The 23,342-nt window shown below is 33.8% G+C and overlaps 2 protein-coding genes and 3 long non-coding RNA genes across 7 annotated transcripts in view; 2 read left to right on the top strand and 3 right to left on the bottom strand.

The window, feature by feature from the left end:
* Window positions 1-175: 175 nt before the first annotated feature.
* On the bottom strand, window positions 176-21,938 carry LOC133186884 (nuclear receptor subfamily 1 group D member 2-like). 2 transcript variants are annotated; one of them, XM_061322264.1, is made up of 7 exons: window positions 21,823-21,938; window positions 6,274-6,639; window positions 5,889-6,045; window positions 5,250-5,473; window positions 4,658-4,886; window positions 3,198-3,422; window positions 176-1,752 (listed from the first exon to the last, which is right to left on the bottom strand). In XM_061322264.1, exons 1-7 carry the CDS (start codon window positions 21,823-21,825, stop codon window positions 1,514-1,516), a joined length of 1,443 nt encoding a protein of 480 aa, XP_061178248.1. In that variant the 5' UTR covers window positions 21,826-21,938; the 3' UTR covers window positions 176-1,513. The 2 variants fall into 2 exon arrangements, with proteins under 2 accessions (XP_061178248.1, XP_061178249.1); XM_061322265.1 differs by lacking the exon at window positions 3,198-3,422 and adding an exon at window positions 3,477-3,695 and having other exon boundaries at window positions 177-1,752.
* On the top strand, window positions 12,698-16,158 carry LOC133186883 (uncharacterized). Its single transcript, XR_009721097.1, has 3 exons — window positions 12,698-13,078; window positions 13,732-13,878; window positions 14,572-16,158. It is a non-coding gene; the product is annotated as an uncharacterized LOC133186883 (long non-coding RNA).
* On the bottom strand, window positions 13,892-15,367 carry LOC133186881 (uncharacterized). Its single transcript, XR_009721095.1, has 2 exons — window positions 15,239-15,367; window positions 13,892-15,078 (listed from the first exon to the last, which is right to left on the bottom strand). It is a non-coding gene; the product is annotated as an uncharacterized LOC133186881 (long non-coding RNA).
* Window positions 15,813-21,131, bottom strand: LOC133186882 (uncharacterized). Its single transcript, XR_009721096.1, has 4 exons — window positions 20,956-21,131; window positions 20,720-20,830; window positions 18,831-18,925; window positions 15,813-15,925 (listed from the first exon to the last, which is right to left on the bottom strand). It is a non-coding gene; the product is annotated as an uncharacterized LOC133186882 (long non-coding RNA).
* Window positions 21,936-23,342, top strand: part of LOC133186886 (centromere protein V-like) — a 32,952-nt gene continuing 31,545 nt past the window's right edge. The window contains exon 1 of one of the 2 annotated variants that reach the window (XM_061322267.1): window positions 21,936-22,021. The gene's annotated coding sequence lies outside the window, so the exon portion shown is untranslated. The remainder of the gene's footprint in view (window positions 22,022-23,342) is intronic. The other variant, XM_061322266.1, reaches the window with a different exon arrangement.

Raw genomic sequence — 23,342 nt, 5'->3', positions numbered from 1 at the left:
ATTATTTAAATGACCAATTAAAAAAAAACACAAAAACAAAAAAGTGTTTCTATCATATATTTCTGATATAAATCAAATTATTTCAAGTTTCTTCGAAATTTGAAGAAAAACAAATTGTAATTAAAAAAAATAAATCAACATAAAAGTAAAATTCTTGGAATGTACTGGAAGGCAAAAACTATACTATATTTGTCTTCTATATTAGAAATATTTTCAAAGTTTACATCCAAAAGAATAAAAAACATGTGCCTGTACATTCAAATTGGGAAAAACATTTTTATGTAAAATGTTGCAAATATAATTCATATTAAAATTTACAGATGCATACTGAAGTATACTTATCATAATTAACAGACAACTGTTATGAAATATAAACTTCCACAGGCACATGACATTATGTGTTTTTCTTATTTTAAAATATATTACCCCATACTTAATAGTTCATTAAGTATGGGGTTATTTTTTTTAATAAGAAAGAACATGTAACTCACGTGCCTGTGAAATTTTCAGGTCCATGTGAAGTCAAAGTCTCGATGATGAAAACTTCAAAAAATATTATACAAATGACAAGACTTTGCATCAAAGGCTGGGGTTACGATTTGGATTACGTATATGTCTTGTAATTTTTCATTAAAAAACAGTAAAAAATAATTGAAATTTTGTATCTAAGGAGGAAAAACTCCCATATAAATTTTGTGGCTATGACTTTTTTTGATGGCATATTTAAGATCAAACAGATATGCATGTACTCCTGATGATAATTAGTCTTACATTGTTACATTTTCATTGCTTTTTTTCATAATGAAATCATAGAAACTTCGGAATGATTCTTGCATACAATTAGTTGGATTTTGTCTTCAATCAATGAGATGCATACCAATATATATCATCATAAGCCATGGTTATATGTCGTTTTCTGATAATTACATACGTCAACATGTTTATTTTGAATTTTCACTGCTTATATTTACTAATTGACAAAGACAGGAGAAAAAAAAGAGATATAGGTTTTAAAGATAATAAATCTTGAAATAGCCCCTGATGATCAATAAAAATAACATATTTCAAGCACAAAATCTTGCTATTTGCCTAATACATGTATTTAGACAATGGAGGAGCTACATGTATACACAAATCTAAATCAAGAAAGAGACAAGGACATATCGACATAGTTTTTGCTGCATTAATAATTATCACTGGTTGTCATGTACGTGAGATCACCTGAAAATAAAGATACGTTTCCTTCCTTGGTACAAACACACACACTGGACTGATTGAATCTTGTAGTCCCTGTTTTCAATCACAGTCATCAAGATAGAGCAACAAGTAAATGTCTTATATTCTAGTCATTAGATGAATTGGTTATACTTGCAATATTATTTCAAAAATCAGCAGCACGAAGAAACATCAGCAAATCCTAGATGTTTAAAGAGCTCTTCATTTTTACCTGAAGCTGAAGGTACTTTAAACCATATTATCACAATAGAATTGGCAAAATTATTGAGAACATTTATCAGCTCTGCAGAATATCCAAAACCAGAGGGTGGTCTTTCATGACAGGCCATGAACATTTTTGTTTGTCCAGTTCCTTACTGATCTCCGTCATAGTCCTGAGAGCTGTTAAGCGGTCTATTATGTGCCAGAGCCTTTGTTCTGGCTTGAAGTTTTTACGTTTTGCTAACACTCTAAAAGCATTAATCAATCTCCACTGTATTCGTTCTACAGCTTTTGGTTCCTCCAACTGACAACGATCTGTGGCCAAACAAGAAAAAGGAAATACATAATTGTAGTTTTCCTACAAGTTTATTAGAACAGACAATCATCAATTTTAGGATTCAGAAACACTACCTAGACCATTAATATTTACATTAACTGCTATTCATCCTATTTTACTTCATATAAGTCTGAAAAAAAAAATGGATTGACGTTGTTTGCAAATAGCAACGATTAAAAAACTTATTAGTCTTTAAAAATTTGAATTTGATTTCAAAATTTATCTGTCATTGTGAAATCCTTATGTTGTTAATTATTAAACTTCCTCGGATGATCGTAATTTAAAATCCAATTTTAAAGAAAATCAAAAACCTGGCAATTCAATCATGACCATGTTTATTTAAAAAACAACTAAAAATCATGGATATACTTTTAACATTAACAGAATAAAAATAATATATCATTGACAATTTATTAGTAACAAGCATTCTGAGAGTATTGCATTAGCAATACTAGTCCCCTACCGGCAAGTGTAATCTGGTTCCCGTTAAGAATTGAAAATGCTATAATTCCGTCAAAAATTAATGAAGCGGGACGAAATGCAAACTTGATCTATAACTAATCAAGGTAAAGCCACATACCAAAAATCAGCTCAATATCTACAAGCGTTAAGAAGAAAGTTGCGGAAAACCCGTAAAAATTGAAAAGGCCGTAATTCCGTCAAATATCATTGAAGCGGAACGAAATGCAAACTTGATCTGTAACTCATCAAGATACACTCACATACCAAAAATCAGCTCAATATCTGCAAGCGTTTAGGAAAAAAGTGCGGAAAACCAAGTGGGACAGACTGACAGACAGACAGAGGGACAGACAGACAGACAGACGGACAGACAGACAGACAGACGGACGGACAGACGGACGGACAGACTCAGAGGAAACCTATAGTCCCCTCCGGTTTCACCGGTAGGGGACTAATAAACTACTGCTGCTCTACGTGTCAGATTACTGTTTAAACTTACCAAATCAATTTCATAAAAAACAGGACAATACTCAAAGTTATACTAAAGGCCTATATTAAAAAAACTCAACAAAAATGGATACGGACTCAACTTGAGACAAATTGGTCTCTGATTTCAAATGTGAAGAACCAACACCAAACACAGACTGAGAACATGATACAAGATACAAAGACTTTAGAAATGTTGATATTTCCAACTCCAAGTCATCTGGGTATATTTAAGAATAATTATAATAATAGATGTGTTTTAATGTCTTTCCAAAACATATCAAGCAAAATTGACCCAACAAATCAGGACATATATTATCTCCGATTTACAACAAGAAAAACTGAATAATATAGATATGTGCAGGAAAAGTAGAAAGAAAGATACACACGTACGAGGACAAATATAATGAATGCAAAGCAGATAATGTCCCTAGCAATAACAAAGGATGCCTCTTATGGTACATACTCGCCTTACCTGCTGACGTAACAGCTATGCTACGCATCAGAAAACTCTCCTCCCAATCTAGTTTTATCTTTTGTAAGGTTGCAGCCATCTGATTAAATTGGCTGGTGATTGACTCATCAATCCCAAATAGCTTATAAACATCTTGCAGCTGTGCATCGATTAACCCCGTAACAACTTTCAGGTGAGGGTTAAAGCAGTGACAATGACCAATGAACATAAATTCAAAATGAGAGGCTACAAAGGAAAGAAATGGTAGTGCTGAAAGAAGACCCTTCTGTTTAAATTTACCTGCAGAGGTAACACTTATCCCCCGTAGAAGTAACACCTCATCTAAACACAGGTTAAGGTTACTAAAGGAGGTACTGAATTGAAATAAAGAGTCCACCATCTCTTTTTCTGCAATTTTTTCCATTTCGCTCTGATGCATATTTAACATCCCCGATATCACCCGTAATTCTGGATTTATAGTTTTATGGTTCATCAAGAAGAAAAATTCGAAATGTGATGCTGCAAGGTAAGCATTATGAGTAAAAGAAGAATTATTCAATGATACTCTTTTTCTTGATTATTGGCAAATTACAATTGTCTTTATCTTTAACAGCAAGTGTTAGAGATTTTGATTAGTTATGAGAGTAAAATCTTAAACATTTAGTTTCAAAGTCAATTCGTTTTTCAATTTTACAAGATATTGGGATCTTACTAATATTACTTATCGAAATAGGTGGTGATGGGCCCTCAATACACTCGCGTGTCATGCAAACCTGAATTCAAATGAATGACACACGAATTTCATGAGAAGAGGGGGAGAGGAACAAATTATAAGTTGCTGAAGAAAAGGATGCATGTACTCCAATATGACTGCGTGAAGCCTCTATTATTTTTAAATTTTTTAAATGTAAAAGTTTGTTATGTCAAGCAGTTTTACAACATTATTCAATGACTTAGTGTATTTTCACTGTTCTGCAAATCTTCATTTTCTTGTCTCTTAATGCTACAAAGTATTCATTAAAAGAATAGCATTTCATAAAAATTAAGACTGTCATACTTTATGTTTGCTTTTGTAAGGCAAGTCTGAATTTTGCTGAAATATGTCCAGTTGTTCAGGATGACGTTTTGTGGTAGGTACAGACAAAGCTTAAGGCTACCAACATCATAACGACAATGCTAATACCAGCATTGATTAAAAATTAAATAACATTTTTTAGTATGCATTATATTTCCCATGATGCAATAGCTCCCAACACATACACTTTATTTTTAATGCTGAAGAAAAATGAAGTACTCTCTTACATCTCAAAATGTTTTTTTAAGAAAAAGAACTTAGAAAAGTCTTAAAAGCCATCAACTAACACGGTTAATTACGATCTTTTTCGTTGAACAAATATAAATAATACGGCTATTAATATAACAATGATAAATTTTCTTTGCAAATAATGTTATTTTTCTTTTTAATTCTCCAAATATAATACCTTTTATAAGTTCCGTCTGATCAGACACAGATAGATCAGCGAATCCCGGAATAGCGCGGACAAAGTCGACCATCACAGTAAGACCATACTCCATCCTACAAGCCATTTCCTTCATCAATTCTTGTCTGTTGTCCAAGTCTATTCCCGTTTCTTTGTAAAATTCGTCCCAAACATCTTTTGGAATCACTGACATTGAACCAAAAATTTCTACTTTGGCCTTGTAGTCGTTCTAAATTAAAAGTTTACATGTAAATATACTATTTATAAGATTGAACTGCTTTATATTTTCAGTTATCCAAGATTTCTTCTAAAACATTGATTTGTCTGGGTGAACTGAGAGAACACATAATGTTCTGATAAAATGTACACAGCTAATTAATTACCTGGTATAAACTTTATACAAGTTAGAGTGTTTTCACCCTATTTAACACTTCCCAACACTTTTGACCGGTTATAAAAGTTTTTGAAAATAAACTAATATGTTTCTGTTCCCCATTTGCAATTCGTCCACTGACAACAAGGGCGAAAGATGCGAAAATAAAACGAAGGCGGAAATTTTCCTGTGTTCTGTAATTAAAACCAGCCGACTTACATAGATCTGCCATTGTCTGTGGAGGTTGGTTTCCCTGTCGAAGATTTTGTAGGCCTGTGGGCAATTCTTCAGAAGGACATCCTTCAGGGCCTGGATTATCTGGTCGACCTCAGAATCACTGATGTATGTCTCCAGATGGGAGGGACTCTCTACTGCCTTCATGTTTCTTACTTCAACTGTGTCCTTCGTTCTCTTTTCGTATGTGTATCTGCCTGTTTTAATTGCTGGAAAAACAGAGATGTCGTAATTTAGACAAATTTCTCGTTTCTACTACGAGTAAAAATTATAAAAGAAAGAGTAGCATAGTAATAATAATATTGCACTAAAATCAAAACTTGAATAATTTTGCTTAAAATAAAATTTTTGTTCTTCTTTTTTGATACAAATAAAAGTAATATGATCGATTAAATATTTTTTCTCAAGTTTCCAAAAGCAGATACATGTATTTTATTCCTTTCCAATTCGCATAAGATACTGACAGTAAAATTAAAATGTCGACATTAAAAACAATACTGTCAAAATTTTAAATCAAATATTTGTGCCTTGTACAATAAATTTTGATAGTTTAATTCGATATAAATTTCCGTCTTCATCGCTTTTGTTCATTCATATAGTAACACCTTTGACTAAAACACTTACCGTTAATTGACATGCCCACTTCCAGACATCTTGCGTATCTACATGCCGCACACGGATTTCTTTTTCCTGGCCCCAGATTACAACCGCCTCCCTTCCCTGCGCATTTATACGACTCTTTATTCTGTTGAACCTTTACGATACTTCTTCTGAAGAAACCCTACAAGAAGCGTATTGAATTAGATGTAGGTGGTAAAAGTAAAAGTATCCGAAATGTTCTTCTTTCTGGCTTCCTTTTAAGAATAAAGTTGTCTGCAAATGCCCAACGTATCACAATAAAAAAAGAAGAAAAAGGAAAACTTGGGTAGCAAAGTTCATAGTAATATAATTATGACAACATAGTTAAGTCCAAATAACTCATTGTTTTATGTTTCTTTTCAATACTAACCTTGCAAGCTTCACATGTATTAGCCCCATAGTGAAATCCAGAAGCATTGTCCCCGCACACACGACAGGGAGGAAGGAATGTTGATTTAGGACCGGGGTCTTTGGCTTTGGATACAACAGCTTTGATGGAACTGTTTTTGGCAGAATAGTTCGAGTCTTGTCCACACGGCGTATCAGGGCAGTGTATCCTTTCTCCTGTGGACGGACTACTTGCTGATAGGGAACAAGACGAATCACTCACTGCTACAGCATTGTCTACGATTTCTTCCATGATTATATCTGTCATTGTTGAAGCTGTACTAAAATCCTTAATCCCTTCCATGTCTACCAGAAATTCCACAAACTCCATCATTTTTGGAAGGGGGGTCTGAAAGATGTTTTGTATCTTTTAAACTTTGCAAATGCTTAAAGAGAGTGAGAAGTCAATCCTATTTATGCATTTTCGATAATCTATTAAACTATTTTTAATTTTATCTAAAAAGCATCAAGTCGTTCCGGCTTACATTGTTCTTTTACGCGTGTAGTAATACATTACGCGAGGTGAATCTAGGTTACTAGATTTCATTCACAAAACTTCACGGTAGAAAAACAACCTATTATGCAGCCCCTGATCCGTGAACCGTGAGAATTTGTGAATGAAAGTGCCAAGGTGTTTATTCTTTTTACACTATTTCATCTTTCTATTTTACGTGTTTGAGATATATTTGGAAGCATTAAAAGCACAAAAGTCACGATATTTGTAAATATTTACTCCTTTGAAAACTTCCGTAGACCTCCCAATGTCAAATAACCATAAAGAAAGTGCTGATTTTGACAATCTGAATATATTAATGCAATCATGAAAATAGGATACTTTTATTTTTGTTATTTTGTTGTTTAAATCTTACTAATGCAAATTATTGAAAATCGTGACTTGAAATTACAAATTTGTTTGCTGGAAACTCCACTTCAGAATTGTATGTAATCAGCATCACATTCTCATCCCGACACGTCTTCAATTCTATAACTGATCAAGTAGAGAAGCAGAGGGGGGAGATCTTTTGCTGGCAACGAATAGGTCTACGTTATCTGCTAGAAGGATGGTAAGGGGAACATTTTTACTTACTGATCGAAAGAGAAGAGAGAACTCTCCTTTAATTAATACGTCAGGCAAGTAGGATTCATCTGTCCATTTCTCTAAAGCATTTTAAAACATCTTCCAGTTCTAGTGAACGAAGCGGACAAACATGTAGCACAATTTGTGTTGAATTTATTTATATTTTTGATTTAAAATATTTTGGTCATATGTATGGATATCAGTTGATATATTTGCTTTGGCGTTTGATAAAAGTTTCCAGCTTTTACCAGCGTTAAATTCAAAATTATGTTTGTTTAATTTCTGTATATGTATTGTTGTTGGAGGGGGGGTGAAGACTTTTATATCAGTTTGTTTGTTTGTTTATTATTTAACGTCTCTCTCGACAATTTTTCGCTCATATGGAGACGCCACCATTTGCCGGTGGAGAGCTGCAAATTTTGAACTATACTCGGTACTAAGGGCCATTGAGCAGTGAGGTATTTTTTTCGTGCCAGCACCTACTGCGACCGTTTATACGGTTTCTTCCGAAGGACCGGTCTCCACATCCCCCAATGGGATTCGAACCCGCGACGTAAGGGTCAGCAACTTACTCCGCGACTCTAGAGCGAACGCTCTAACCACTGCCCCACGCGGGCGACACTTTTATATTAGAGAAAAAATACTTGTCAATCTAATGTAAACCTTCAAAAATCCCTCGTAAAAGGGTTACCTGGTGCTTTTTACAATAGTGATTGATTACCTATTTACTTGACATTGCTTGTTCTATTTTAAAAAGCGGAGGTGTTGACAAACGGAATAACGTCATACAATAAAGTTTGAATTTCAAATTTTAATAATGACAAATTATTTGGTTTGTTGATGAAACGACGGTAAGCACTTTTTCCTTGTCTTCATTATCATTGCTTTTTTGTATAAGTGTGATTTCGAAATTCCAATTAGGCAGGTGCATGCAGAATATATATAATTACTGTGGAAGCTATGGGTGACAGAAAAATTATGGTAGAAGGTCCCATAGATTTTTAAAGGTTTGATCTTCAGCAAATTAAATCTGATTTAAGAGAGATTTAGGTGTTAAATGTGTTTGACTAATTATTCATAAATATGAGGGAACCTGCACAATGAACCAAACATATCTACTGTGACCGAATCTATAGGCCCACCGGAAACAGTAATGAAATCACAAACTGTCTAATAAACATCTTACGTTATTTTTATCTTTTTGTATATTTTTATTATTTTTAATGTCTTATTTTTGAGGGGCACAGGTGTAAATTAGATTTATTTCTTATGTACAGAATATACTTGCTTAATATTATTGAAGGAACACAACTGTAAATTAACTTTGTTTTCTACAGTAAAGTATATGTAAATTGGCAAAATTAGGGGGCATCTTCCCTCTCCGGTTCCTACGGGCGTGCTATTGTGGATGAAACAATGATGACATGTACTGCCCATTTGAGTTAATGAACAAGCAAAAGACAATGTGCATCGAGATTATTACTTTGAACTACAAAATTGTTCATTGGTTCGTCTTTTATTATGTATGACCGTGACAGTTAATTATTGTATGTGTACTAAAAATAAAATTTTACAACTGGAACTCATTTATATTTTTACTATAATAATGAAAACATCAAGAAGCTAAGTGTTACGCAGACTTTTGGCTTAAATGCCTTATCTGATTCCACAGTAATTTTCATTCCTCTCTGTGTTATTTTATCCCCACCTCCATATCCAAGTGAGGTCAAATGCTGATGAGGATTTCGAGGGGTGCTTCTTTGGTCACTTAGATTCACCAACAAAACTTCGAGTTAATACCCATCGTCTCAAGTAAGTTCTGCCAGCAAATTACTTGTCACGCCTCCTAGTCTCGATGACCCTGGAAATGCTACGGCAGCTGAGTCAAAGTGGTCAAAGACAAAAGGCAGCACCTTTAAATAATCGGAATCTGTGACTAAAGGAAGAAAACCCCGAAAGAAAACCACTGGTCTTGCGAGTACGGGGGGTTTTGCTTAAGGTTAGCAACCCTAACGTGTAAAAAATTAATTGCTACAGAAATCAAAGCCGAGGATAATAGTAACAAGGAAAGGATGGAAACTACTCAGGAAACTTAACACATGATGAATGGCAGTCAAACCCAGCAGGAAAGTGACATCCAGTCCTAAAGAAGTATGTGGAACTCGAAAACTTGCCACTGGTCATCAAATACTTTACTCAGATAGAAACAACGACTGATTGATGGTATGCTGTTTTACGTCCCATCCGAGAATTTTTCACTCTTATAGAGACGTCAACATATACCGGTGAAGGGCTTCAAATTTAGACCTTCACTCGGCACTCCGGACCATTGAGCAGTGAGGGTTCTTTACCGTGCCATAAGCTATCACAAGATGCAGAAGAGGCTGCCACAATACAAGATATGGGAACCTTAAATCGCATCACAAAAACTCTGAATGGAGGATTAAGACAAGGCGGCGATCATTGAAAAAAAAAGAGATGAAAGATTCAGGGAATCATTCAGCAGAAGCAGATGTCAGCTGATAGGCACAGATGGTAGTCGTAGATACAGGCCTTATATGTGCTCAAGAAACGATGATTCATTGATTGTATGTTGTTTTACGTCCCGTTCGAGAATTTTTCACTCGTATAGAGACGTCACATTACACCGGTGAAGGGCTTCAAATTTAGACCTTTACTCGGCACTCAGGGCTTTATATTGAGAAGTGAGGGTTCTTTATCGTGCCGACGCCTACCGTGACACGGGACCTCGGTTTTTAAGGTCTCAGCTGAAAGACCCTCAAAGAACGAGGGGTACTCAGTAAGTAGGTATCCAAGTTCCTTAACAGCCACAGAGGTAACGGTGAGTACCATTTAGAAAACACATTTCTATGCAGACTGCGTTCACGATGATTTCTTGATACTTGATAATACTAGGACATACATCCAGCAGATATTGTAGCTAGGGTTCCTTTTTCAGTGAAATATACCGAATCCATATGAAAAGGAATCAGACTGGTGACAAAGCATTTTTTTTTTAAAAATGTGGTAAGTGTGAGCTTCTGGAAAACTTTGAAAACTTGGACTTATTGCTCCAACAAAAAGTGTCATCTTCTGTCCTAGTGAAACTCAAAATTCGATTAAATGGCCTTGGATGACACTCTAGAAGCATATTACTACTTCGATTACAGGCTATTTTCCTGTATTGTACAACCAGCAAGGTCAAAAATACCAAACAAATTTTCCTTATTACTTGATATGTATATTTTTCTGGGAGTGGGGGATGTTATAGTCATTAATCCCAAGGAGAGTTACCTCTCTCTTATCAAAAGGTCTATAGACCTTGACAAAGTCACAATCGCGGCACTGTCATCAAAAACCTTTATGTAAAGTTAAAACCCCCACACACTTATCTCAATGGATTATAATTTCATAAAGAATTTTAAACTTGTCATTCAGATAATTTTCATTACGCAACCTTTATATCTATGACGCCCTCTGGTCAAATTTTAGCAACTATTAAAGAGTGTGTGATTCCTTTTACCCATTTCAATTGTGTTTGTGAATTTATTCTTGCAGGTATAATCTTTAAGTTATAATTTTGTGAGCAGTTTTCAGCCAACAGAAATGAAGCTCCATCCTGGAAACTCTTGTCAAAAGAGGAGGGCAATTTTTCAGATTTACGCTCCTAACTTATTTACCTTTCTACACCCTTTGTCTCTGTATATCAGAGAGTGAAAAATTAAATTCAATACATAAAATAAAGTCATACGGACAAGGATCATGGACAGACAACACTGGGTTTCATACTTCTCGGAATTATCATGTTTCCTTGATTGTTCAATTATCCCTAGCTGGAATTAATGATTAGATCCGAATGCAAATATTCCGAATAGTTATGCTAAAATAAATCAGTGGTGGATATTTAGGGAGGGGGTTTTAACACAAAGACTAAGCCCTTGAAATCCAGTTTTCATGACTGCTTGTCAACAAATTATTCTAATTGATGAGGTGCAAAAAAAAAACTTCAGGGGTGGATCCAAAATTTCAACAAATATAATGTCTCAAGCAACATATTTTAAAAGAAATATATATTCTATACTTGTTTCATGTCGTGTCATGCTACTAATGGGATAAAAAAGGTACCAAAATAACTCTTAAAATGTACATTTAACAACATATTTTAAAACGAAAAACAAGGGCAAACCAGGCTATTCACCAAAACTTTCAAAGATTTCCTGAATACCCCCCACCCTCACCCCTTTCCATCATATAAATTATAAATAAACAATAATCATACTGAATAAATCACTTCTATGGAGTTTTATTACAGGACTCCTGTTGTTAACACAAATTCCAATGAACTTTTTCAACATGTACCGGTATGTAAATCTTGATGTTTTCGTCACCTTTCACCTTTCAAAACTGTTCGTTATACCTTTAATTTTTTTTTTACTAATTAAGTTATTAAACACACAAGTTTTAATATTCTTAACATAGTGTTCATTTGTTTTGAAGAGGATTAATGATCCTGACAACAACAAAAACAACAAACAAAAATAAACATTTTGCTTTTTCAATAAGTATTTTGTTAGAGTCTCTTCATGTAGAGACACTCTGAATGGCCTTTAAATTCATAGTATCTATATTTAGAACAAAGTATTTGACATTTTTTAAAACATCTATAAGGTTTGATGGAGTCGGCTGTTAAACAAGTTCAGTTTATCATGGCATCCCTGTATACATTTTATGTATCACATTTTACTACATATTTTTGTAAAAATTCCTTAGATTGAGAAAATGTCCTATTTACAAGCGGCGCAGAAAAACAGATGTCGTCAAGCGTGAATGTATGAGGCGCCGTTTTGGTATTTACTGCCAAAAAGTGATATCACCTATTCGAATAGGTGATATCACCTATTCAATTGGTGATATCACCTATTCGAATAAGTGATATCACCTATTCAGCTTCTGAATAGGTGATATCACCTATTCGAATAGGTGATATCACCTATTCGAATAAGTGATATCACCTATTCGAATAGGTGATATCACCTATTCAATTTGAATGAGTGATATCACCTATTCGAATAGGTGATATCACCTATTCGAATAGGTGATATCACCTATTCGAATAGGTGATATCACTTATTCGAATAGGTGATATCACTTATTCCTTTTGAATAGGTGATATCACTTATTCGAATAGGTGATATCACCTATTCAAATCAAATAGGTGATATCACCTATTCGAATAGGTGATATCACTTATTCGAATAGGTGATATCACTTAATCATTTTGAATAGGTGATATCACTTATTCGAATAGGTGATATCACCTATTCAAATTATTTATGAAATAACAACTGCTCCCAAGACTATAGCCTTTAATTCTCATTTACTTTCACTTTCGTTTTATAACTTACCATTCTTGCAGACAATGGATTACAGCTTCGCATTTAGTTTTAAGCAGCCCAGTAGAATTTGTAGTTTGTTTTGCTCACAAATTATATTTATTACACTTATCTATCATGTATACTATAGGAAAATTCAAAGGGTCTGTAAGTCTCGTTGACTTTCACTTTCGTTTTATAACTCCCGGGTACCTGAGCGTTCTTGGAGACAATGGATTACTTAAGTTGTAAGCATCGCAGTGGAATTATTAAACTTGTAGTTTGTTTTGATTCCCGATTGTTGCAAAGAAGAGGAGAAAATGGATTGATAGATGCAGGTAAATAGCGTTTAATTGCTTTATTTTTTCATTACATAACGTAAACACAAGCTATTCCGAGGGGGCCAAGATTAGCCAACATACTTAAGCATAAAGGGAAAATTAAATCGTTTTTATTCTAAAATCGTCTGTATTCAAAAGGCACGCTTATCTACAGATTGGTTTCATAAATTTAAAGCATTAATTTAGCTTACAATATGGTATAATTTGGAGTATTGGACAGGTATACATGAGATTGGGATATTGAATGCGATGTCATTGAAAGCAAATAAAAAAATAGATGTACCCAAATGCATCGACCATGGGAATACAAAGTTGAATACCACGTCGATAACATATGATCTTTGTAGAAAACACATTTTTTTTTAATTTAATTACAATAAATAAAAATGGTCAGCTCAAAATTGGTCATTCTGTAGGCTACCCTGTCTATTCAGAAATAAAAATGGTCACATACACTCAAAAAATAATTATTTTTTATTCTACAAAGAAGAAAGCATTTTTTTCATTTACACATACAAACTGTATTAACTGCCAAGTTTCATGACCACCACCACCCCCCCCCCCCCTTTTCCAATACTTCTACAATTATGAGACAGACTTTTTTTTTCTTGAAATAGGCATTTTTCTCCATTTGTCATAACATATTACAGGGCTGCACAAGGTACTGAAAAAGGGACAGCGCTTTGAGTGAATGTGTTATCCATGTATCTGCAAATGAAGCAGATCCCCCAGTTATTATACTCATGGAGAGTGTAACAACTTCCAACTTGTTAATGACGGAACTCCATTTAAATCAGGTACAAGTTAAAGTTTAGGCTGCACAATTCTTTATTACAATATTCAAAACTTAATAATTCAGGATCAAGTTCACACAAGCTCACATTCCATGGTTACTTACAACACCATTATGCTAGATAAATTTGTTATACACTTTCATGTTAAATAGTCAAATTTGATTGGTTTAAAAAACATTTGTTAACAAGTACTATTACCATACTGCATGCCAGACATTACATCCCAATGGTTGAAAATGCATGACTACGGGTAACAGTATATATAGTAATAAAAAATGTTAACTGTGCAGAATGTTTGCACGTTCGTTTCACCTTGTTGTTTTCTTTAAAATGCATTCTATAACAAGAAAAATATTACCTGTTTATTTTGGGTGATGTGAAATTCTTACCCCTTAAAAACCATTGCTGACCGAGGCGAGGTCAGCGATGGTTTTTGTGGTATAACAATTTCACGTTATCCTACTAAACATGTAATATTTTCATGTTATATGTACTTCTATTTGTAAATGTTAATGACTGTGAAAAACATAAATATTTATAAATTAGTAAAATCAATTTAATACACTATGAATACACAAAAGGACAAATTTGTACATAATTCTCTATGATTTGGTTAATTAGTTTATATAAAGGATGTAAATGGACATGACATATCATTGTTAATATTCAAGAAAGTGTTCACTGTTTTTCTTGTAGATGCTCCTTTCCATCTGATGTTTTCCAGGTTTTTGTGAAAAGTTTTCTTAAAAATGGCACCATTCAACTACAAATACTATGCCAGTGGAACTGTGATATCAATCAACTGCTTATGACACTATTAATTGGCAGAGAATTTACTTTTTTTTATTTGGGACAAGCAATCTGTTTCAAACATTTTATACCTGCAAATTGGTACATGTACTTCATGAAATGCTTGAAGGATGCTAAAGGCTACTGAAATTCCAAGCCAGATGAAATTCAAAAGGATTGATACAAAAGTCATTTGAAGTTTTCTATTCTTAGTGATGAGTGTTTTTCAGGATGCCCTCTGATATCATAGGTACAACTGGTCACTGTCCTTTGTTAGTTACACATGCAGACAACTTATTAAGGCAGTGATATAAGTAGCTCGAAGTGATGCTTTATTGTTTTCCTCAGATTTATAACCTGGATTGATCTCTGATGCAGTAATTTAAAGCCATGTCTTTTCACTGTCACAAAGTACTGAAATAAAAATAATTTTGATTAAAATATTTCTTTTAATTCACATCATTAAATTTTTAAGCTACAGAAATTCAAATTAATTACCTATTAGTAAATAGAAATCTTTAATTGATTAGCAAGCCTTTGCATTGTCAGATCCTTTTCTGAAAGGGCCATTTACCTTTAACAATGTCAGGACAGGTGAGGCAACTGGCTGGTCTTCATGCTGGAAGTGTGTGTTAACTCTGTAATCTTTTTAAACAAAACCATCCAGTGATGTCCTAAGATTGCCAGATGAGCAGACATATACCTGTATTTAAGAAAGATTCTGTAACATGACATAGAATTTTTGCACAGCTTGACGCACAACTGATGGTATCTTAGGTGCCTGCAAAATAATAAATCTGGCACATATTTATTTATTTGATACAAATCAGAACAAAATTTGTCCTTTTACAGAACAAATTATTTTCATTTTAAAGAAAAGAGAAATGCATATGTACTGTTTTAATACATATAACCTGTATTATTGGATATTTTCACCCCATTCTAATTTTTAAAATATTCACTCTTTCACCCTTGAAAACAATTTTGCCCTTTTAAAATTTGATCAGACACATTTGTGTTTAAAAGATATATGCTGCCTTCTTCGAATTTGTCCCGTTTTAAATTCACCTACTTGTAAGGAGGGCAGAATGAGAAAAATAAAACTTAACTGGGGCGAAAAATTTCCAGAACAAAGTACCATTACTTGCCTGCCTGTTGTACTATAACTCGATCCTCCAACCTTACAATATTCTATAATCATTGCTTTCATGCGATACCCCCCAGTGGATTGATGGTCTCTTTTCCAAATTATATGCACTTTCTAAAAAGAATGAATTTGTCAATTTATAAAATTTAGTATTACAAGTTAATAAAGACAGTAAAACAATGTTAACAACATTTATATGCAAATGAACCTCTGTACAAATCACTTATAAATGATTGACAACTTGTATGGAATATATCGAATACCCTTAATTTTGACATTTGGAAACCCAGCGTTAAGGCCAAACAAAAAATATGTGTGGTTCTGGTTACACCTCCAAAAAAAATAGGGAAGATGGGTAGGGATTTTTTATTTATTTTTTTTTTTTTAACAAAATGATTTTCTAAATTTTTCCAAATAATACCTATTTCTTTTCGTTAGCATAAGTGAACTATTTTATGTGTAGAGTGTTAGATATGTTTTCTCTTAAGCATATGGATTAGATATGTGCTTTAATGTGTGAATAAAATGTCTTGGGTATTTAAACAGTTGTTTGCTGATTCTATTCATTCGAGTTCATACTCATCCAGAAAATACAATGTTTGAAGAAAATCAGCATGAGCAAATTGAATTATTTAACTGTTATTTGGATATTATATTTTCTTTTTTTAGAATGTTAAGTTTTTACGAAGATGATAAGTGCTGTCCTTGTTTTTAAAGGATGATATTAATTTCAGAATTGTATATTATAAGTAAAATTAATGGATATCTTAAGCATTATACATTAAATCTTAAATATAGATCATGATTTCTCCATCGGAATCTGCTGCGGAAGTCTTAAACTTTATACAGGTATATAAAATCTAAAATTGTATATTATAGAATGCGAAAAAACAGAAATATTTTGTGAAGAGCTGAGTATGTAAATCATAACTAATAAATGTTTTGTTTATTTTGAATTCAGTCTTTTCCAACTATGGTTCAGAAAAGAAATGTTTTATTTGTGGATGAACAGAGTGAAGGAGAAAATAAGTGGCATTTCGATGTGGCGTGAAATATACTAGTCAACATTGGTAGGGGGCACCCTAGTTATGAATATGAAACAAATATTTTTAAATCAACAAGATGTGTTTGTGAAACACTGATGCCCCCATATGGCATCTTATGGCGAAGGTTAAAGTTTCTCAAATGCAAGTCAAAATCCAGGCCAAAAGATAAAAAATGTTAAATTTGAAAGCCCTAGCTGCAACTGTTCAAAAGTTATGGCAAAGGTTAAAGTTTTTTAAAAGTAAGTAAAACATCACGGTCAAGGTCAAAGTTGTTGGTATCCAAAGAAAGGTCTTGTTTCAAGGATTACATATGTGAAGTATGAAAGCCCTAGCTCCAACCGTTCAAAAGTTATGGCCAAGGTTAAAGTTTTTCAAAAGTAGGTCAAACTCTAAGGTCAAGGTCAAAAGGTCATAGTTGTTGGTATTCAAAGAAAGGCCTTGTCACAAAGAATACACATGTGAAGTTCGAAACCCCAAGCACCAACTGTTCAGAAGTTATGGTCAAGGTTAAAGTCTCATAAAATTTTGCAAAAGTGGGTCAAACTCCAACGTCAAGGTCAAAAGGTCAAATATGATGGTACCCAAAGAAAGGTCTTGTCACAAAGAATACACATGTGAAATATGAAAGTCATAGCTCCAACCAATCAAAAGTTATGGGCAAGGTTAAAATTGACAACAGACAGATAGACAAACAGATAAACAGACAAACAGATAAACAGACAAACAGACAGACAGGACAAAAACAATATACCCTCGGGATCTTTCGATCCAGGGGCATAAAAATAATGAAAACACAATCTTTTCTTTTTGTAAAAAATAAAGTCCAAGGTGAACATCCTTTTGTTTAAAATCAGTGTTTATAAATGAAATTAATTACTTTTATCCAGAATAATTCTTATTTTACTTAATAATAAATTTTGAACGATAAACTTTTAAGAGCTGTCAGAGGAAAAGAATGTGACACCTATACTTTGTACAGTAATGTTTAAAACAAAATAAATCACCTAAGCAAGATGACATAGAATGATTCAAATTCGTCAGAATTACAAATATTTAATATTATTAAAATTTTAAATCCTTTCATGAAACCTTTTTGCCTCATTGAAGACTTCATACTTCCAAGCTCATTTCTCATATATATTGGTGTTTTGCAAGTTGACTTTATTCAGGTGAAATCAGCAGTCTTCTTTTTCACGTTTCCTCATGAACTGTTTTTTTTTTCTACTTTCGGTTTAAAAGAAACGATCCTGATATAAATTATTTAATAATTTACAAGTTAATCTATCTTACACATTGGGCTAATTCTTGCATAATCAATGCAATCAAATAAATGTTTTCTCATGTTATCTTCCCTCTAACTCCAAAAAACGTTACCTGGCCAGCTGTCTGTGTGCTTTCAAGCGAGAAGTGATTTCCTATCCTGACTTCACACCTTTGCGTGCATTAATAATAAAGGGACTAATCAGCATGCACTTGTTATAAACCAGCTGTAAACAGAGCAACTAATTGAATCTCGCCACTCTTGGGCATATTTATTTAATTTTGGCAACCAAAAAACAAACAAACAAAAAACATGGCGCTGGAAAAAGGTATACTGCTGCGCCATGCTAGCTTGCTTTAGATTTAACACCATCAAACACTTGCACTACGTGTTGAAACGATTTTTGCATGGAGGTCGCCATTGCTGGAACTAAAACTAATACCGAAGTGGATGACGGAAATCACGGAAAATTCCGGAAAATAAATATGAAAATTGCCAGAAAAAAGTTAAGGGTTGGGGATCTAAAATAGCGACGGTCGGGTAACGGGAACCACACATATTTTTTTATTTGGCCTAATAATATTCCATACATGATTGAGCTGTCACCTGATGAACCTTTAATTCTTTTCTATTTTTTATATGCTTTATATGTATATGAATTATAAGAGTAAATGCAAGTCCAAAAACTTATTTTGTGACATCAATTTCATACCTGTATTTGAGTTGCCTTTTTGAGGATATACCAGGTAGATTATTCAAAGTCGATGTACATGTAGTCTTACATGCTGCAGTTCTCTTGTACTTTAGCTATAAAATAAATTTTAATGTATACAATTGTGTAAGATGAAAGAATATTTCAAACACTGAAACAGACTGAAACCTTAACAGACCAAAACTTTAACCAAAATATCCTCTTTAACATGCTCTCTAAACTGAAGAGTATGGTCATATAATTGCAGTCATATGAATTTTTTTCAATGATAAATGCAGAGAGAATTTGCAGAATATATAAAGAAAGTCTTATCGTTGGGAAATAAGCAGGTCAAGTACAATCTCTTAATTTAGCTATATAGCTTGAAATAGCTATATAGCTTTATTAAGCTATTCAAAATAGCTTAATTTAGCTATTTATATGCAGTTTTTCACAAAAATTATTTTGGTAAGAAATAGACAAAAAGTCGCATGTATTTGACCATTCATATATGTGCTATGGGCTATCGAAACAACAAGCAAAATCAAAGATATCTCCAACTTTGCAACTTTTGAATACTTTTAAGCAAAAGATAAATTTCTATTATTTGAGTAACTGTCCACTACCTTGTGTGCATTGAGGCATGGATAAGTATGATTGCTTCTCATTGTACTGAATTATTACCAATCAATTATCTTCTTGACCATAATTGGCCTCCTTTATAATTTCATTGAAGAAGTAACTGTATCAATTGCGCATGTAGCCTAAAAACTTTTAGAACTTTGAGTACAAAGTCTCTTTAATTTGTTTCTATTTTCCTAATTATCTCCCCTTGTTTAAGGGTCACAACCCTAGTTTTAGTATAAACGGAAGCCCTTGGCCCAAGGATACCCTGTGACAAATTTGACAATAATTGGCCAAAGGGTTCTTGAGTTATGGCCCATATTCTAAAAAGTTTACGCACACCGCACAAATGGCCATAGCATTAGCTCTTTGGGCCTTTGGCTCAGAAGAGCTAAAAATGAACCTCTTACATTGATTTTTGGTTGATATTTTTTACAGTTTTTTTATGAACAATGTACAGTATTTTCACCCAAATTCCAGTATTTTGAGGACTGCTGTACAGTATTTGGGCCTAAAAATTATTACATGAATGCAAGGAGATTTTAATGAGTGAGTTTTATAATGCATCAATTTCAGATGAGTTCAAGGTTGAGTATCATCACTGCACCAAGGTGCGACTTTTTGTGCATGCTGAGAAAAGTACACATTTAAGAAAAACTGATATAAAATAGCTAAATTAAGCTATTCTGAATATAGTTAGAATAATCTAACTGTGTCTCGGGACAAGCCCTCACCACAGTTAGAATATGTCCCATATACTTGCAACGTAGCAAATCGGAGTGGATCCACTCCGAAATGATTTTGAAGAATACAAAAGGAGTTGCATTGAAAATAACTACCAAATTAATCATAACAAACATTTTTGAGATTGTATATGCCTTTTAACCTACAAATTAATCCATATATATACGAAAATTCAACTCATTTTCTCAACGTTTTTTCCTCGCTTCAAATTTAACGCCATGTTGACATTCGGAACTCTCTGGATTCTTCATACAAAATGCAGAGAATTCGAGTTATCGCCCGTGTTTATTTTGCTACATTGCGAATACACGGAACAAATTCTATCGTTAAACCGGGTCCGTAGGACAATATCATTTTAACGATAGAACGTTCTATCTATTCTGAATAGCTTAATAAAGCTATATAGCTAAATCAAAAGATTGTACTGGACCTGCACCTGATAAGTGCTTTCAAACATTGAATACTTATAAAACTAGACCCACTGACATGCAACAGCTTAATTTCTGTTGATAAATGAAGCGTATTCTGAACAAATTATTTACCCAAACAAAGGTGATGCTGTCACAAGATGACGTTCGTACCCATCTGACACTTACACTACTCCTCCTTAATCAGCTGGTAATAACATCATTATCCTCGATTTCAAGAAAAATCTGTTAATAAATTAGTTGTAATGATGATAACAAAAATATTCTAATCAGATATAAATGTATAATATAAGACTTCTATTTCACCCAAGAATACCCAAGAAACAGGTGACATTCTCTGACTTGTTTACCTGTACTTCGATTGAAATTCTCCTCCTACTTGCTCGCACCCAAGCTTTTACGACCCTCAATTTATCCATCGTAAGTCGGAGAACCCTTCGGCTTTGTACAACTGCTTAACTTTCCTTATACGCTTTGTGTAAACCATAAACATGCATAACGCAATACACATCTTGCATCTCCATGTGTGAGGTACCCGGAAGTTAATATTATCGAAAAATCTCGCGAGGCACGTGACGAGACTTACAGACCCTAATGCAGCCCGAATTTGCTTGGTTCCAATGAAAATGTAGATAATCTTGAGGAAGGGAGCATTCATTATTTATTGTTGTAAGAAATGCAAATAGGTGATATCACCTATTCGAATTGGTGATATCACCTATTCAAATTGAATAGGTGATATCACTTATTCGAATAGGTGATATCACTTATTCGAATAGGTGATATCACCTATTCAGCACGAATAGGTGATATCACCTATTTGAATAGGTGATATCACCTATTCATTTCGAATAGGTGATATCACCTATTCGAATAAGTGATATCACCTATTCGAATAAGTGATATCACCAATTCGAATAAGTGATATCACCTATTCGAATAGGTGATATCACCTATTCAATTTGAATAGGTGATATCACTTATTCGAATAGGTGATATCACCTATTCGAATAGGTGATATCACCTATTCGAATAGGTGATATCACTTTTTGGCAGTAAATACCAAAACGGCGCCTCATATGAATGTCAGTTTCTAGGACGTTTTAATAATCTATCCTGCGCTTGTCTTAGAAGCTAATAATTAGCACTTTAAACAAATCAAAAGTTCTCTATTCTAATAAATTCGTCACCAGAAGTGTTACACTCATACAACTTACCATTATTTGGTGTTTTAGTCTCCATTTTCTAACGATAAACAAGGGAATTATCTCCGTATTTGTGCTGTACACGTATCACTGCCCGTCAAGTCGTATTTACATTGACCTAGTTTTTGGAAACGAACCCACTTTCATGAGTACTTAGCCATATGAGACACTTGAACTGAAGTCGTTTACAGACAAATAGATAGGACACATGGTAAGTCTTACTGATGTTACTGGATATAATATGTCGAGAGTCTATATAGATTATACTAGGCTAGTCAAGGTGACCAGATATATATTAAATACGATGTGGAACGCATTGTGGACATGTACCTATATATACACATGTATATCCGAGACAATCCTCATGAATTTTTAAAATTACTCGAGGCGAATCAAATTGTTGGCTGTTTAATAGTGATTCAAATTTACAATTAAAAAAAAAGGAAATCCCATTTTAGATTGTTAATTATTGACTTAAAACTTTAATTATCAGGACAATAAAAATTTATATACCTGTATTTTTATTTAAATTCGTAACAACATGTGTCCAATACCAATGTCATCATTTGAATAAGAGGGAAATAACCTCTCTTCGATGGAAAAGAACACACAAGCAAACGTTGACTAATGTTTGTTTACCTTGTTTTCTGTTGGTCTGGTTTCCTCATCAGTTTCCGATTCCAGACAGTCTGGAAGGTCCAGACCCAGCCCTTTGTTTACATGAACAGAGTCCTCGTTCACTTTAACCTGGGCTCCTATAATATTAAGCTCACTTTGCATTTGTACATCCTCATGTAGCTGCTGAGAAAAACCTTCACTCGATTTTAAACTCTGTCCGACCATCGCGCTGAGGTTTTCTCCAAAGTATGCACCAGAAAGGGGATCTGGTCCGATTTCTTCCGAAAATTGATGGCCACTGATGGCGAACTCGCTCAGTCCCATCTCAAGACCTATCAGCTCGCTTCCGTGCGGTTCGCTTATTCCAAACTCAGCAACGCCCATTTCAAGATCGAGGCCAAAACAGGGAGGGTCACTGACCATGAAGTCGTCGCTATCATTTTGGGCGAATTCAGTGGAATCCCCAGATAAAGAATTCTCCATCCTCCCCTCCCTGCCGATAAAGCCAATGTCCGATTCGAAAATTACCGACTCAACAATCATCTTCTGCAATATTTATTTAGTATTTCAAAAGCGGATGTGCATAGTACTCTGAGCAAATGACGATTACTCATCTATATTGTTTTTTTTTCTATGTAAAAGACAACACCTTAACGATTGTGTAAGTCCCAGACTTTGCCCCACGTGTCAACAGATCTTACATTAATGTAGCAGTGGTTGGTGATCTATTTATAAATCGTTATAGTTTGTCACCTTAAGAGGTCGGTGTACTGATGGGAATTCTGCCAGCTATACTATACAACCTTAATCGGTTATAAATAATTTCCAATTACTTCAATCAACTATATTTTTAATTTAATTATAATTTTGCTAAGTAAATAAATCAATATATATATATGATTTGAAAACATGCT

This window comes from Saccostrea echinata, unplaced genomic scaffold, assembly GCF_033153115.1.
Source record: "Saccostrea echinata isolate AGI-Se365-2 ecotype Australia unplaced genomic scaffold, CSIRO_AGI_Sech_v1 ptg000014l, whole genome shotgun sequence".
Taxonomy (NCBI): domain Eukaryota; kingdom Metazoa; phylum Mollusca; class Bivalvia; order Ostreida; family Ostreidae; genus Saccostrea; species Saccostrea echinata.
Note: the sequence above shows the minus strand (reverse complement) of the source record. Positions and strands in the feature narration are given on the sequence as shown.

What these genes read in the sequence shown, in the direction of transcription:
- LOC133186884 (XM_061322264.1), bottom strand. An exon ending in AGTGGGCATGTCAATTAACG is followed by an intron (nt 5,474 to 5,888) that starts GTAAGTGTTTTA and finishes CTGTTTTTCCAG; the next exon opens with CAATTAAAACAGGCAGATAC. An exon ending in CATAGCTGTTACGTCAGCAG is followed by an intron (nt 1,753 to 3,197) that starts GTAAGGCGAGTA and finishes GTTTGGCCACAG; the next exon opens with ATCGTTGTCAGTTGGAGGAA.